Source organism: Euprymna scolopes, chromosome 34 (assembly GCF_053919585.1).
Source record: "Euprymna scolopes isolate OS-2025 chromosome 34, ASM5391958v1, whole genome shotgun sequence".
Classification (NCBI taxonomy): Eukaryota; Metazoa; Mollusca; class Cephalopoda; order Sepiida; family Sepiolidae; genus Euprymna; species Euprymna scolopes.
In genome coordinates this window covers 3,984,913-3,998,622 of record NC_136515.1, presented here as the reverse complement: position 1 = coordinate 3,998,622, position 13,710 = coordinate 3,984,913, and the positions used below count along the sequence as shown (strand labels likewise).

General features: G+C 32.8%; 1 protein-coding gene across 1 annotated transcript in view; it reads right to left on the bottom strand.

Annotated features, from left to right (window-relative positions):
- Positions 1-6,865: 6,865 nt before the first annotated feature.
- LOC145259091 (ubiquitin-protein ligase E3A-like) overlaps positions 6,866-13,710 on the bottom strand; it is a 78,850-nt gene continuing 72,005 nt past the window's right edge. Inside the window, exons 10-11 of the mRNA XM_080116736.1 lie at positions 13,109-13,252; positions 6,866-8,657 (exon numbers count right to left, since the gene is read on the bottom strand). Coding sequence (XP_079972862.1) covers positions 8,537-8,657; positions 13,109-13,252 — 265 coding nt within the window. The 3' untranslated portion in view covers positions 6,866-8,536. The remainder of the gene's footprint in view (positions 8,658-13,108; positions 13,253-13,710) is intronic.

Genomic DNA, 13,710 nt, shown 5'->3' with positions numbered 1-13,710 from the left:
AAAAAATAGAGGGGCGGGGGGGGGCGGCAATTGAAGAAGCAACAGCGGCAGAAAGAGGATGTGTGTGTCAAGCAGTTGTAGGAATGGAATGGAACATCAAAAACTAAAAAATATATAATTCCAACAAAACATTCCAAATTGAATTTAAAGTATAACGGACACTGAAAGATGGCAGCAGAGGCAAGAGACTAACTGGACAACCAAACGGGTTTTCTCAATATTAAAACCTTTCTGGAAAATTTTCAGAAATTAAATCAGCAGGGGAAGAAATAATTACATGGACTAAACACTTTCACATTAAATATATCTAACATTTTTGTTGAACTTTTTTAAACTTAGACCTAAATAACATTGCATTAGGCATTCGGCCCCCAGAATTTTAAAAAAAAAAAAAAAATTTTTTTTTTTCTTTTTTTACAATTACCAAAATGTCTTTGGCTTCGGTTTATTTGATAAAAAAAAAAAAATAAAATAATTATTATATAATTTTTGGAGTGGCACCTCCTACAGATTCTGATGATGGACTATTCCTGGCGTCACTTCCAGTAACCAGTTTCTGCGATTGAGCAGTCTGGACCGGAGACTCAAGGGAGGGGGTTTTAACCTTACTTTGCCCTTCCAGTTGAGCGGATTCCCATCCAACCAATATATGTTTCTGTATTTTCTGTTAATATATATTTTATTTCACCGTTTCGAAGCCTTCGCGTTTTTCTTTCAACATTAAACCACAACAATATTATAAATAAATAAAACAATAAATAAATAAATAAATAAATAAATAAAACAATACAGTGGTAATAATGTTAAATAATTAATAATAATAAATAATTAATAATAAATAAAACAGTGGCAATGTTAAATAATTAAATAATATAAGAGAGGAAACTCATATTTAAGCCACAAACATTTATCTCCCTTATGTAATTTCATCCAGTATTGAGCATCTTTTTTTCCCTCGTCTTTTTTGTTCAAATAGTATCAGAAATTTTATTTACTAACAAATAAGCAACAAATTCATCGCTTTCTTCACACAATTGACGTCCGCAATTTCAAATACGTTCATAAACTTCTTTTTTTTTTTTCCAGTTTCAAGTAAGTAACTACAAAAATGCAAACAGAGTCCAAAATTTTATAGCTGGGCAATTTAAATGAATAAATGCAAGAAATTTTTTAGTTTAATTACCCAACTTGTATTACCAATGTAATAACAACAACGGCTTGGTGTTATTGAAATCAATAATACAACATAATCTTTTGAAAGATTGTAGAAATACAGAGCAATAACCCAAACATTACAATTTGCATAGATTTTTGTAACAGTTCATAATAAATCAATCTTCAATGTTATTCATTTGTAATTTTGTTGGCATATGTGTGTATATATATATATTTATTTATATATATATATATATATATATATATATATATAAAAATAAATAAACACATACAAAGAATTACTGTTACTATTTAACAGTAATTAAAAACGGATTTAATAAAGTATGAATTATAAAAACCTTGATCCTTTACAATTGAGGACGTTACGAGACTAGCTTGCAGCGATCATGCAATAATATGATGGATATGCTCTTCAAAGCTTGCTGACTGAACCCCTCTCAATGAGCTGAGATCCAGACTTCATCTCAATTCAGTAGATGAGACCTTATGCTAGAATAGACTGATGGTTTGGCCACATCCAACGTATGGCAGTCGACAAGTGGCCAAGACAGATGATTAGATGTTTCTGGAGTCTGTCGAAGAGGTTGACCCCAGAAGAGGTTGAGTGACGATGTCAAGCAAGACTTGAAACATCATGGCTTAACAGAAGCATTGGAAATGGATAGAATCAAATGAAGAGAATCCCTTCAACTAAATCAACGATCCAAATACCCAACCCCCAAACTTTGGGAACAAGCGATGATAAAACGTGCAGTATTAGTAGTTTGTTCAAATATTAGACACTTGTACAGTTTAATCAAGACATTAAAAATGAAAATATCGAAAAAAAGGTTATAATGTACATATCCGTTTTGAACTGAAGATCTCCAAAAAATTTTTTTTACTTTATTTGATCAAGTAGTTTTTTTTTTTTTTTTTTTGTTTTTTTTTTACAGTGGAAAGACATGTTTTTATGACAGCGCATTGAAATTAGACATCTTGGAATTTTTTTTAACACGCCATGGAGAGATAACTCAATTTAAAGCGCATCGACACTCCCTCCCCATTTTTAATACTAGCTTTTCTTCCTAAAAATCGAACCTTTTGGTCGGTATCATATATTGTTTTTTCGCTGTAAAAATAAACTACTTGATGAAATTAAGTGAATTTTTTTTTTTCAGAGAACTTCATTCCATAACGGATACGTACAATATAACCTTTTTTTTTTTTTTTTTCGATATTTTCATTTTTTAATGTCTTGATTAAACTGTACAAGTACCAAATATTATGTTCATTAATTTTCAAGGGAGGTAATTTTAAATTAAAAAAAAAGTGTTTTTAAAATTACAATGGATTTATATTAAACACGTGTAACAGAAGTTATAAATCACTGAATGGCATCTTTTTTTTTTGTATCAAATAAGATTTATTATATATTGTTTACATCCAATTTTTAAAAGATTTAAAAATTAAAATCATTAAAAATAATTATATAAGGATAACATAGGGAAGGGGCAGAAAGGACGATACTTATTTCATTAGAAATGCATTGGTTTAAAAGATCACGAATGTAAAGAAACGCCGGAAAGACATATCAACGACGTTGATGTTAAAACTTTACAAGTTATTGATAATTTCTATTGTATATGCAGCTATAACATGGCCGATATAGTCGCAGAGCATTAGAGGAAGTTCAATGTCTTTGATAACTTTGCGATGTAGACAAAGAAATGCTGATATCAGAAGTTTAACAAACAAATTCATCAACAATGTTATTTGAAAACAGATTTACATCGTTTGGACATCTTGCCTGACTACCAACTATATATACATATATATATATATATATATATATAAAGTAGTAGCTTTCATATGTGTGTACAACTCCTACAGCCTACACCACTGAACTGATCATAACCAAACCTGGCATGATAATAGTCCCCACTTGCAGGAATGGTGCTCACCATTTTTCAACGGTCAAGATCATAACCTTTGTATTTATACTCTCCTACAGCTCACACCATTTTCTATATAAAGTAGTAGCGCACACAATTTGTCAAGGTCAAAGTTTAAGCTCATATTTGGTTTGGCTCTTACAATTTCTACTTATAGCAAGGCTGCTCACAAAGCGGGTACCCTAGTGTACAGCAAAGCATGGATATCTTTGCTAGTAGTATATATAACTAGCTATATCAAGACGACCACCACCAAAATGACTGCCTGACCAGATAAGGATCGATACTGACATACCACTTCTGACAGATTGATCCAGAACGATGGTAAATAAGAGAATTTTGTTTTCAAGCATGTGCTGAAGCTCTCTAGAGTATGCACACAATTCAAAAATAATTCTTTGCCAGTACAGTTGTGAGTGTGTTGCTGGCATGTAAAGCATACGTTAAACCAATGGTGATGCTTCCCTGCATGTAACAATATGGTCATCTTTAGATGTTACATCAACAAATACTCGTTATAAATCCTTCCCCATAATTAATCACTTAAGTGGCTAGCCATCTCCTGTAATTTGTCCCAACGTTGTTACATGCAATAGTGTTATTTGTGGTGCAAGCCAGCAACGAAACACGACAGGGAGCTGAATGCCGTCCCAAATACAAATAAACTCATTTTCTTATAATGCATCCGTTCAAAACCAGTGTTTTGAGATGAAAATGCTATTTAAAATTTCAGCACGACAGACACACTTGTCTAAGAGTGGCTGTTGTATTTGGCTCAGCATTCTCCATCAATATTATTGAGGAACGTTTTAGACAATCTCATTACAAGGATAGCTGTCTCGTAATAGCCATCCACACCAATAACCGTGCGGCCAAATTGTTGAATTGTTTCCCCAATTATTTAGAATTTGATTAAAAAAAAAAATAAAAACAAATATTTATGATGCATGTACTCGTCACGGGACATAGATGTCATACTCCAAAAAATCAAGTAAATTGATTAAGTAGTTTTTTTTTTTTTTAACTAAGAAAAATAAATTTCATGATGAGCGAGCTAGGAGCTGTCATATTGTTTTTGAATATGTTAAAATTCAAGAAGGACAACTCAATTCGACCTCTGAGATTTTGTTTGTATGCAAAATAATTAAAACTTTTTGTGTATATAAAAATCGTAAATTTTAAAAACTTACATGATCAATTTACATGATTTTTGGAATATGACGTTTTTGTTCCATGATGGTTATATACATCAAAGATTTTTCCGTACTTTTTTTTTTTTTTTTTTAATTAGGCCGAAGTCTAAATAAGAATAGTTTGTCCTACGGCTCCCGCACGAGTCGTCTGTCTTGTCACTTTGCATTCAAAAGCAGTCTAAAAAGTCTTTATATTGCCAGTTTTGCATAGATTTCTGAGCCAGTCGGCTTCAACAGAGGAGATGATCACAACCTGATGACATAACACTCTTCGCACATGAGTGTTCCCTTAAATAGATGCAGAAAATCTGTAAACTAATTAAAGTTAGTTTTTAATTTAGGAGAAAATCCAACTACAAAAAAAAAACAAACAAAAAAAAATAGCAAAAAAAAGAATTAAAAAAAAAAAATAGGGCACTCTGGATAAGGACAAAGAAAAAAATTTTAAATTGCCCCAATCTAGCAGGATCCCTCCTTCACTGAACAAAAAACAGAAAAGATAGAACAGATACTACACTTTGCTCCTAGCCAAAAACTTTGAAGCTAGTCAAAATAAATAGAAGCAAGTTAAATAATATTTCTTCAAATTTGTAACTAATCATTTCTAGTGGGAGGGAAAAAAATAATTAAGGTTAAAAAAAAAAAAAAAAAACAGCAGTAAACACTGTAAAATACATTTAAATGTTAAAAAGTAGAATTAAAAGTTTGTACAATAAATATGGAAAGCATTCAATGTCATATTTTGAAATCTTGTTAGTATTGTAGACTTTAAAGGACAAAATAATCCCTAAAACAAGTTCCAAAATAAAAATATTTAAAAAGAAAAAAAAAAAAAAAAAAAAATGTATGAAATACTTTCGGCAAATACTTAAAATTTAATCCCCCCTTCCCTTGATAATATATATATTTTTTTCAAATCGGTTCTTTGATTTGACAGATTCATGATGAAATTAATCTTTTCCTTTTCTCTAAACACAAAACGACCATAATACTTGATTGATTTAAGCTTTAATTTAAAAGTTATTTTCTAATCAGCAGGTTAAAGGAGTGAAAATTACTTTCAAATTCACCAACTTTCGATCATTGAAACCACTTAAATATTGAATGGTTAGGTCGTAAAAACTTACCAGTTATTTTATGAAAACAATTAAGAATAGATTAATATGGCTGACTTGTTTATTTTATTATTACTTTAAAAAAAAAAGAAAAAAAAGGCCATTTTTAAATATTGTGGCGAAAAAAAATCAAGAAAAAAGTGAACTATGCATTCTTGTATTGAAAATGGAAAAAAAAAAAAATTTGAAAAATTAAAATATTAAAAAAATAAAGAAATTTTTATTTTTAGATTAAAATAAAAATAGAAAATAAAGAATTTAAAAAAATAAAATACAAATTAAAATAAAAATAGAAAATAAAAAAAAATTTTAAATTAAAAAAAATAAAAATAGAAAATAAAAAAAAGAATTTTAAAAAGTTGAAAAATGAAAATATAAATTAAATAAAAATCTAAAATAAAAATTAAAAAAAAAAATTTAATGGTGGTGGTGGTGGGGGGGTAATTTTGAGAAAACAGGGTCGATTAAAGAACCCCAATAATATTTCTGCTGCAAAGGAATCCCTTTGCCCCTCTGTGCTGCACAATTATTCAATGCCACTTTTATAAATAAAAAGATATTAAAATGACGGCAATTGGGTGAATTCTAACAGCTGCCTTTTTTTCTTTTTTTAAATTTCTTTTCATTCAAAAGCTGTTTTTGCATTTTTTTTAAATTCAATATTGGGGAGAGGGAAGGGGGAACATATGTAAATATTTAATTTTTTTTTCTTTTTTCATATTCACCTAGAAGTGTATTTTATGTGTTTTTTTTGGATTTGAAAATTTTTTTTTCCTCAAGAGTAAACATAAGCAAAGTTTACATACTAAGCTGTTTCTTAAAAAATGCCTTTGCTGGTCATAGCAATTTTTGTTTTACAAGTGTTGAAACCAAGAAAACATTTGGCGATATATTTTTCTGAGATGAGACACTGCTATCGACATCATTCACAGTTTTGGATGGTTTCCCTCACCTTGGTGCCATCTTTACGTTTCAACCAACGTACACTACAGCCATCTTTAGGTACTTTTTAGCGTAATTCCTAATAAAATCAAGTGAAAAAGTAAAGGGTTACGCCTGAAATACCCTGGTAGTTACAGTGAGAGAAAGCCACTTAAGGCCAAAGAGTATGATGGTCGAAATGTGACGTGACAACGAAGATGTGGAGGACAATAATCCAAGACGTGTAGACAACGTAATATTTTGTAGGTTTTTTTTTTTTTCCCCCCCTTTATCACATACACACATACACGTTTGTTTTGCTGGTAGTTACAGCAATCCTTTTTTTTTTTTGCTTTAGAAACCGTTTGAAACATTTTTATTTTACGCAAAGAACATAAAAAAAGAGAATTGAGGGGGAGGAGGAAGAAGCTTAAACTGACGGCAGGGGTAGAAATGCTTTCATTTTTTTTTCTTTTTTCCCTTTCATTTCAGCCTGTAGTAATTTTAAATTCTGTATTTGTAGTAAAAAAAAAAAAAAAAAAAAACAGGAATATTTTGATGGTCCTTATGATTCAGAAAGGATTTGGAGTCAAAAGAGTAAAAAAAAAAAAAAAAAAGGAGTTTCAGGTCCAACATCCCATAATAATTTCATCTTTTTTTTTTTTTTTTTTTGCTTATAGAACAGCCATTGATGCAAAAAAAAAGTTTATTTAACAAAGCAAATATTTACTCAAAGTTTTTGTACTTTTTTGCTTTGATGAATGAATGGAGTTCAGAAACGACTCTTGGAATTTTTCTTGAATTAACTAAAAGTATTTGTGAATCATGGTGATAACAAACGATCATTTGTTTCATAATATTGTAGATTAACACCGTTTGCTAAATTACTCTCCTAAAACGTAGTTCTATCTTTTTTTTTTTTAGGCAATTACATGTGAACACTGAAAAACTTGGTAGAAAGAAGAAGCAAAAAACATTTATAATTTGGAAGGGGGGGGGGGATAAGTTTCATATAAATTTAATGTAAAAAGGTCATTCTAGCATTTTAAGACAGGTAACCTAATTTTTTCTTTTTTTTCCTACGGAAGATATATCCTGTACGTTATATTTTTTGCCTACTTTTTGTGAGGTGATTACATGTGGTTTTATGATTTCGTCACTCAGATTTAGGGTCAGTGGGAAAAAATTTGGTTAACTGCATTAAAAAGTTAGAACGATCTGGAAATGAGGGTTTATATCACATTAAATATATATTATATGCACAAAACTGATTCTGCATTCTAAATTGTAATTGTTTTTTTTTTCTTTTTACTTCTTTTCGTAGAGATTTTTTTTTTTTTTTAGAGTGTTTACACAATCAGTTCTTGTTCAGAATTCACCCTAAAACAAAAACAAATAAAAAAATGTGTATGATCTACATAACCTGTGACAAAATGAAAACATCATATACCAAATATCATATAAATTGATCAAGTAGTTTTATTTTTATAAAGAAAATAATTTTTAAGCGATTAATGGGAAGTAGTAGGCATTACAACATAAATCTAGTAACTATAAATTATTGTTACATTATCTCACTTCGTTTCTTGTCATTTTTTTTTTTTCAAAATGGCAGATAAACCAGTCGGTCTTTGAATACTCATAAAATTTTCTTATATAAAAATAAAACTACTTGATCAATTTACATGATTTTTGGAAGATGATATTTTTGTTTTGTCACGGGTATGTACATCATACAGATTTTTCATTATTTCTGTTTTTAAAGATGGACGAATTTTGGACAAAAACTACACAATCTCCTTAAAAAAAAAAAAAAAAAAAAAAATAGAATCTCAGTATTTGGGAAAGAGAGGATTAAGCAGAGGGTGTTAATCTACAAATTTACCCATTGTTTTTTTTTCTTTTTATCCTTTTCCACTTGAAAGTCGCCTTACCTGGCCATCGAATATACCAGGTTCGATATTGCCGTATCGTCGATTGCTCTAATAGAATACAAACACTGTTGGCCATTTTCTCTTTGTCATCCCTTCTCTGGAGTAACGGTTCGTAATATAAAAGGAGCAGAAGTCATCATCATCATCGTCATCGTGACAAAAGTTGTAGAAATGGTAAAATTAGTCGCGATAACCAATGATATTAGTTGTAGTTGACAGAATAGTTGCGGGTTGAACTTGGCACATTTCGCAAAAATCTCAATTCACAACATTCCAAAACCTTTGGAATAGTTGATTGCTTTCAAAAGACGGTCCTGGAGTTTTTCTCGGTTGGAGTAGTCTGGCAGTAACAATACATTGAAGCAGGTATGAGACGTTGGCAATCTGAAATTGAAAAAGTTCATTGGTATATTTCAAGAAATGTTTGTAACAAAAAAAAAAAAAAAAGAAAAAATTTTTTCCGCCTTCAACAAAAACAATTAACTTAAACTAAAAAATTTGAAATGAAACATTTGTCGATGTTTGAAATTCAAATACGAAAACATACTTTTCACATTAAAAACATAAAAAACTGAAACGAAAATTCTGGAAATATTTTTGAAATAACTTATTGGATTAAAATGTTGCTAATAAAAAAAAAATTTTTTTTTAAAATAACAAAATTTTTTAAAAAATAACAAATTTTTTTTAAAAATAAGAAATAAAAATGAAGTTTGGAATGATTCGGTCATCAATTTTCATCAACAAATGATTCTATTTAACCAATGGATGGGTCTCAGACATATTACCACTGAGCAGGAGGAGGAGTAACTCCTCAATGCTCCCTAACGGGGGAGGAGGGCCTCAAAATGGATGCGGTCATGTTATACCAAGCTGAGGGAGATGGGTAATTACTATGATTGGAAAATAAAGCCATTCATGTGGCCCTCCATCTGTAGGACCGAGGTATTTCACCTCTGTAGTACCAAGAAGGTTCCTTATTCCAGGACTTGCCACCTGATTTTCGAGTGGAGTAAGTTCATTGCTTAATGCCAGAGGTGCTCTGAACAGGGAATTTTTGCTAGGCTAGTGCTCCTTTTGTTTGAAATGGGTTAGCATAAAAATGGGTAGAAAAGGTTTGCAAAGATTAATTTTAGGGTTGAAAGTGGGAAACATCTGACCCAATATCAAGGGACTTCTACAACAAAGAGGTGAGATTTTGTTGATCAAGGATATTTTTTTGTAAACAAATAGCCTGTAAACGATAGATGCTATCTAACCCATAAATGGAACTTAGAGGTACTGCCACTTAGAATATACCCAAGAGTAGTGGTAAATAAAAAGAAAAATCTCGTAAGCACTCAAATTAGGGCCTTGCCACTGAATGACCTTGTGTCATACTCACGACAGTAAGGGAGAAGCACTTAAGTAGTTCATAGGGTTGGGAAAGAGAGTATAAAGGGGCAAGAAAGATGGATTTGGGGATGAAAAGGTGTCTGAAGCAGTTTGTTGTCATGCCTAGGACAAAAATCTATTTAACCCATTGATGGGACCCGGACACGTCCTACCATTTCTCTGGGTCTGAGTGGACATGGAAGTACTGGTAAATAAGGAGTACCCAAATTGGGGCATAATCACGAGATGCAAATTGAAATGAATGGCTCTCGTCTTAGGGAGGCTCCATGTTTTGACAAGCTCCTGGGTCTGACCTTTACTTTTGATCTGAAATAGAACACGTGCATCAAATCAATTGCCAAGGTCACTGGAAAAATGGTGGAATCATTCTACTGCTCCAGTAGATATTTCATTACTGATGCAATTCTCTACCTATATAAGAGCCAAATATGTCCTAAATAGAGTACTATTGCCACATATGAGCAGGAGCTGCTAGGAAGACTTATCCCGCGATGACAGAGTTCAAAATACCATTCGTAACCTAGTGGGGGATGCCCTTTTCTCTTCCCTGCAATCTCTTTCCCACAGAAGAGACGTTGCGAGCCTTTGTTTTATCATTATTTTCATGGCAAGTGCTCATCTGAGCTCCAATCTATAGTTCCCCTTGCCAAATTTTCACGAAAAACACTCATCTAACCGAAACCACTATCAAAAATTTCCCCCATTCTTTATCTATGCCTAAACCTAAATGTAGATTCCATGAACAAAGCTTCTTTCTTAGAACTACACACCTGTGGAACTCTGTTCTGTTTGCCTGCTTTCCAGCTTACTACAATACCAATTTACAAAATTTCCACTAAGATTACTATGATATTGTTCCATTGACTACCGTACACTCATTAACTCTTATCCTCAAGTGGCCTCTGGGCCTTGATAAGTGATGACTCCTTGAGAAAAAAAAAAAAAAAGATTTATAAGGCGAGACAATCTGGGTAGGAAGTTTGGAAACGAGATGTTTGTTCACATTTTTTTTTTTTCTTTTTTTTTACATAGGTATCACCACTTATCAAGGCCAAGAGGCCACTCGAAGACAAGGGTTAAAGAGTGTACAGTAGACATTGGACAATATAGTAATCGTTAATAATGGAAATTCGGTAAAGTTGTTAACTTATATGGAACAGTTCATCAAAAACTTGTTTATGTTAGACTTGAAGACAACCATATTGTAGTCAGCTGGAAAGCAGGAAAATGGAAGACAATTCCATAGGCCTGCAGTTCTAAGAAAGAAGCTTTGTTCATGGAATCTACGTTTAGGATTAGGCACAGATAAACAGTGGGGGAAATTAGTGAGTGTTTTCTGCTAGACGGTGTTTCTTGTGAAAGTCTGGCGAGGGGGGGGCATAGATTGGAGCTCAGCCGAGCACTTGCCATGAAAATAATGATAAAGCAGAGACAAACTCGCAACATCTTTTCTATGAGAAAGAGGTTGCAGGGAAGAGAAAAGGACATCCCCTACGAGGCAACAAAGTCTATCAAGGCAGGATAAGTCTTTTCTAGCAACTCCTGCCCAAATGTGGCAACAGTACTCCATCCCTGGACATACCTGGCTCATATAGATAGAGAATTGCATCAGCAGTGAGATATCTACTGGATCGATAGATGGATCTCACCATTTTTCCATCGGCCTTGGCAACAGATTTGATGTACGTGTTCCATTTAAGATCAGGAGTAAAGGTCAACCCGGAAGCTTGTCAAAACATGAGGTTTCCCCAAGACGAGAGCCATTCATTTCAATTGATGCCAGATGGGGATCAGAGTGTTGATGATGTAAAGATAAAAGCTTGGTTTTAGATGCATTAAAAGTAACAAGCCACCTCTTTCCCCATTGTACCACTTGCTTAAGATCAGAGGAGAGAGAATCAGAGAGAACTTGGTTGTTTATGGTCTTAGATGTGCTACCAAAGATAGTAGTGTCATCAGCATAAATTTCTACGAATGATGTAAGGATATAATTTGGAAGATTATTAATGTAGATCAGGAGGGAGTTGGGCCAGGATGGACCTTTGAGGGACTCCAGCATTAATACTGAGAGCTTCTGATTTCTGCCCATCAACCACTACTCTTCTGAACGTATCAGAAAGAAATGATTTAATAATTGAGAAGACATTTCCAGCTATATTGTAGCTGGAGATCTTGTGAAGTAAACCTAGAAAGGTAGCCTCTGTCGAGAGATTCGCTAATCCTATGAGATATAACTGTAAGCACATCTGTTGTAGATCTAGCAGAACGGAAACCATATTGTGTGTCACTAAGAAGGTTATTTTTGCTGAGATGGTTGATTATTTCTCTATTTAACGGATTCCAGCAACTTACTCATGACGTACAGGAGATTATTGGCCTGTACTAAGAGGGAGATGAGGATCACCTGAATTCTTAAATACAGGGCATACGGATGAGATTTTCCAGGGTGACAGAAAGCAATTCTCCTTAAGACAACGTTTAAACAGTTTTGTAAGGATGGGCGCTAGTTCTGGTTGGAGTCTTGAGTACTATAATTGGAATACTGTCAGGGCCGGTTGCTTTACTGGAATCAAGGTTTTTGATTAGCTTGGCAACATCACGTACAGATATTTGTATATCATATAGCATGTTTTCTGATACAGGAGGAAATATTGGAGGTTGGCGGCCTTGGTCGTAAAGGGTAGAATTAGCTGCAAAGTTCTTGGCAAAGAGTTTGGCTTTGTCTGATGCTGATGAGATGACCTCAGGTCCATTTATGAGAGTTGGGATAGAACATATGCTTCTGTTCAGGATTCTGTTTGCTATTTGCCAAAACTGGTGGGAACCAAGCCACTGCTCAGCTGCTTTGGACAGCTTTTGACAGACTGAGCATACAACTTGCGTTCTTTATTACTTTTTTACAGTGGTTGCTGACAGTCCTGAAAGCGGCTTTAGTCTCAGTACATATATTACGTTGGAAGCAATGGAAAAAGTGATTTGTGTGTGCAATGGCAGCAACACATTCTGGAGAGAACCACGGCTGGCTGTTAGGCTTTTACTGGAATTTTTTCAAAGGTATGAAACGGTCTATACTTACAATTAACCATTCCGTCAGAATGGGACACATCCTTTTTAAACATGGAACGCAGAGGTAGATCTGATATAAATGTACGGAAGCTATCCCAGTCAGCCATAGAGTATCGATATACTGTATGATGGAGAGGTACATCTGAGGACTTATCACATTTCATTTTTATCTTAACTGATACAAAAGAGTGGTCGGAAGATCCAAGTGGAGACAGAACGGAAGCTGAACACAGTTCAGGGCAAGTTGTGAGAAAAAGGTCTAGGAGACTTGCATACTGGCCGTCAGTACCGAGCACACTTACATTTAAGTAGGGAAAGAATCCCAAAGACAAGCCATTTGATGAAAAAAATTATTAGAGTAGAAAATCTCATACCTATCAGAGTCTGGTCCATTACGAGCTATGATTAATTTCACTTTTGAGAGACCACCAATTGGAACACTATCTGTTCCAGTTGTAAACTGTAATAATTTCCTCTGCTGCTCTTCAGTGAACTCATGCACAACGGACCAAAAATTTCTAAAATAAAACAAAAACATAAAATTAAAAAACAAAAACAAACAAACCCCACCACACTATAATAAAGAGCAATGTGCATTTATTTGTTTGTATGTGTTTATATATATATATATATATATATATATATATACTAGTGATGGGACAGTTCCAATATTTTTTTTCTCAGTTCCAATTCTCTATAAATCTCTAAATATTAACCTATGAAGTTGTTATTTTTTTCTCAGTTCCAATTCTCTATAAATCTCTAAATATCAACCTATGAAGTTGTTATTTTTTTCTCAGTTCCAATTCTCTATAAATCTCTAAATATCAACCTATGAAGTTGTTATTTTTTTCTCAGTTCCAATTCTCTATAAATCTCTAAATATTAACCGATGAAGTTATTTTTTTCTCAGTTCCAATTCTCTATAAATCTCTAAATATTAACCTATGAAGTTGTTATTTTTTTCTCAGTTCCA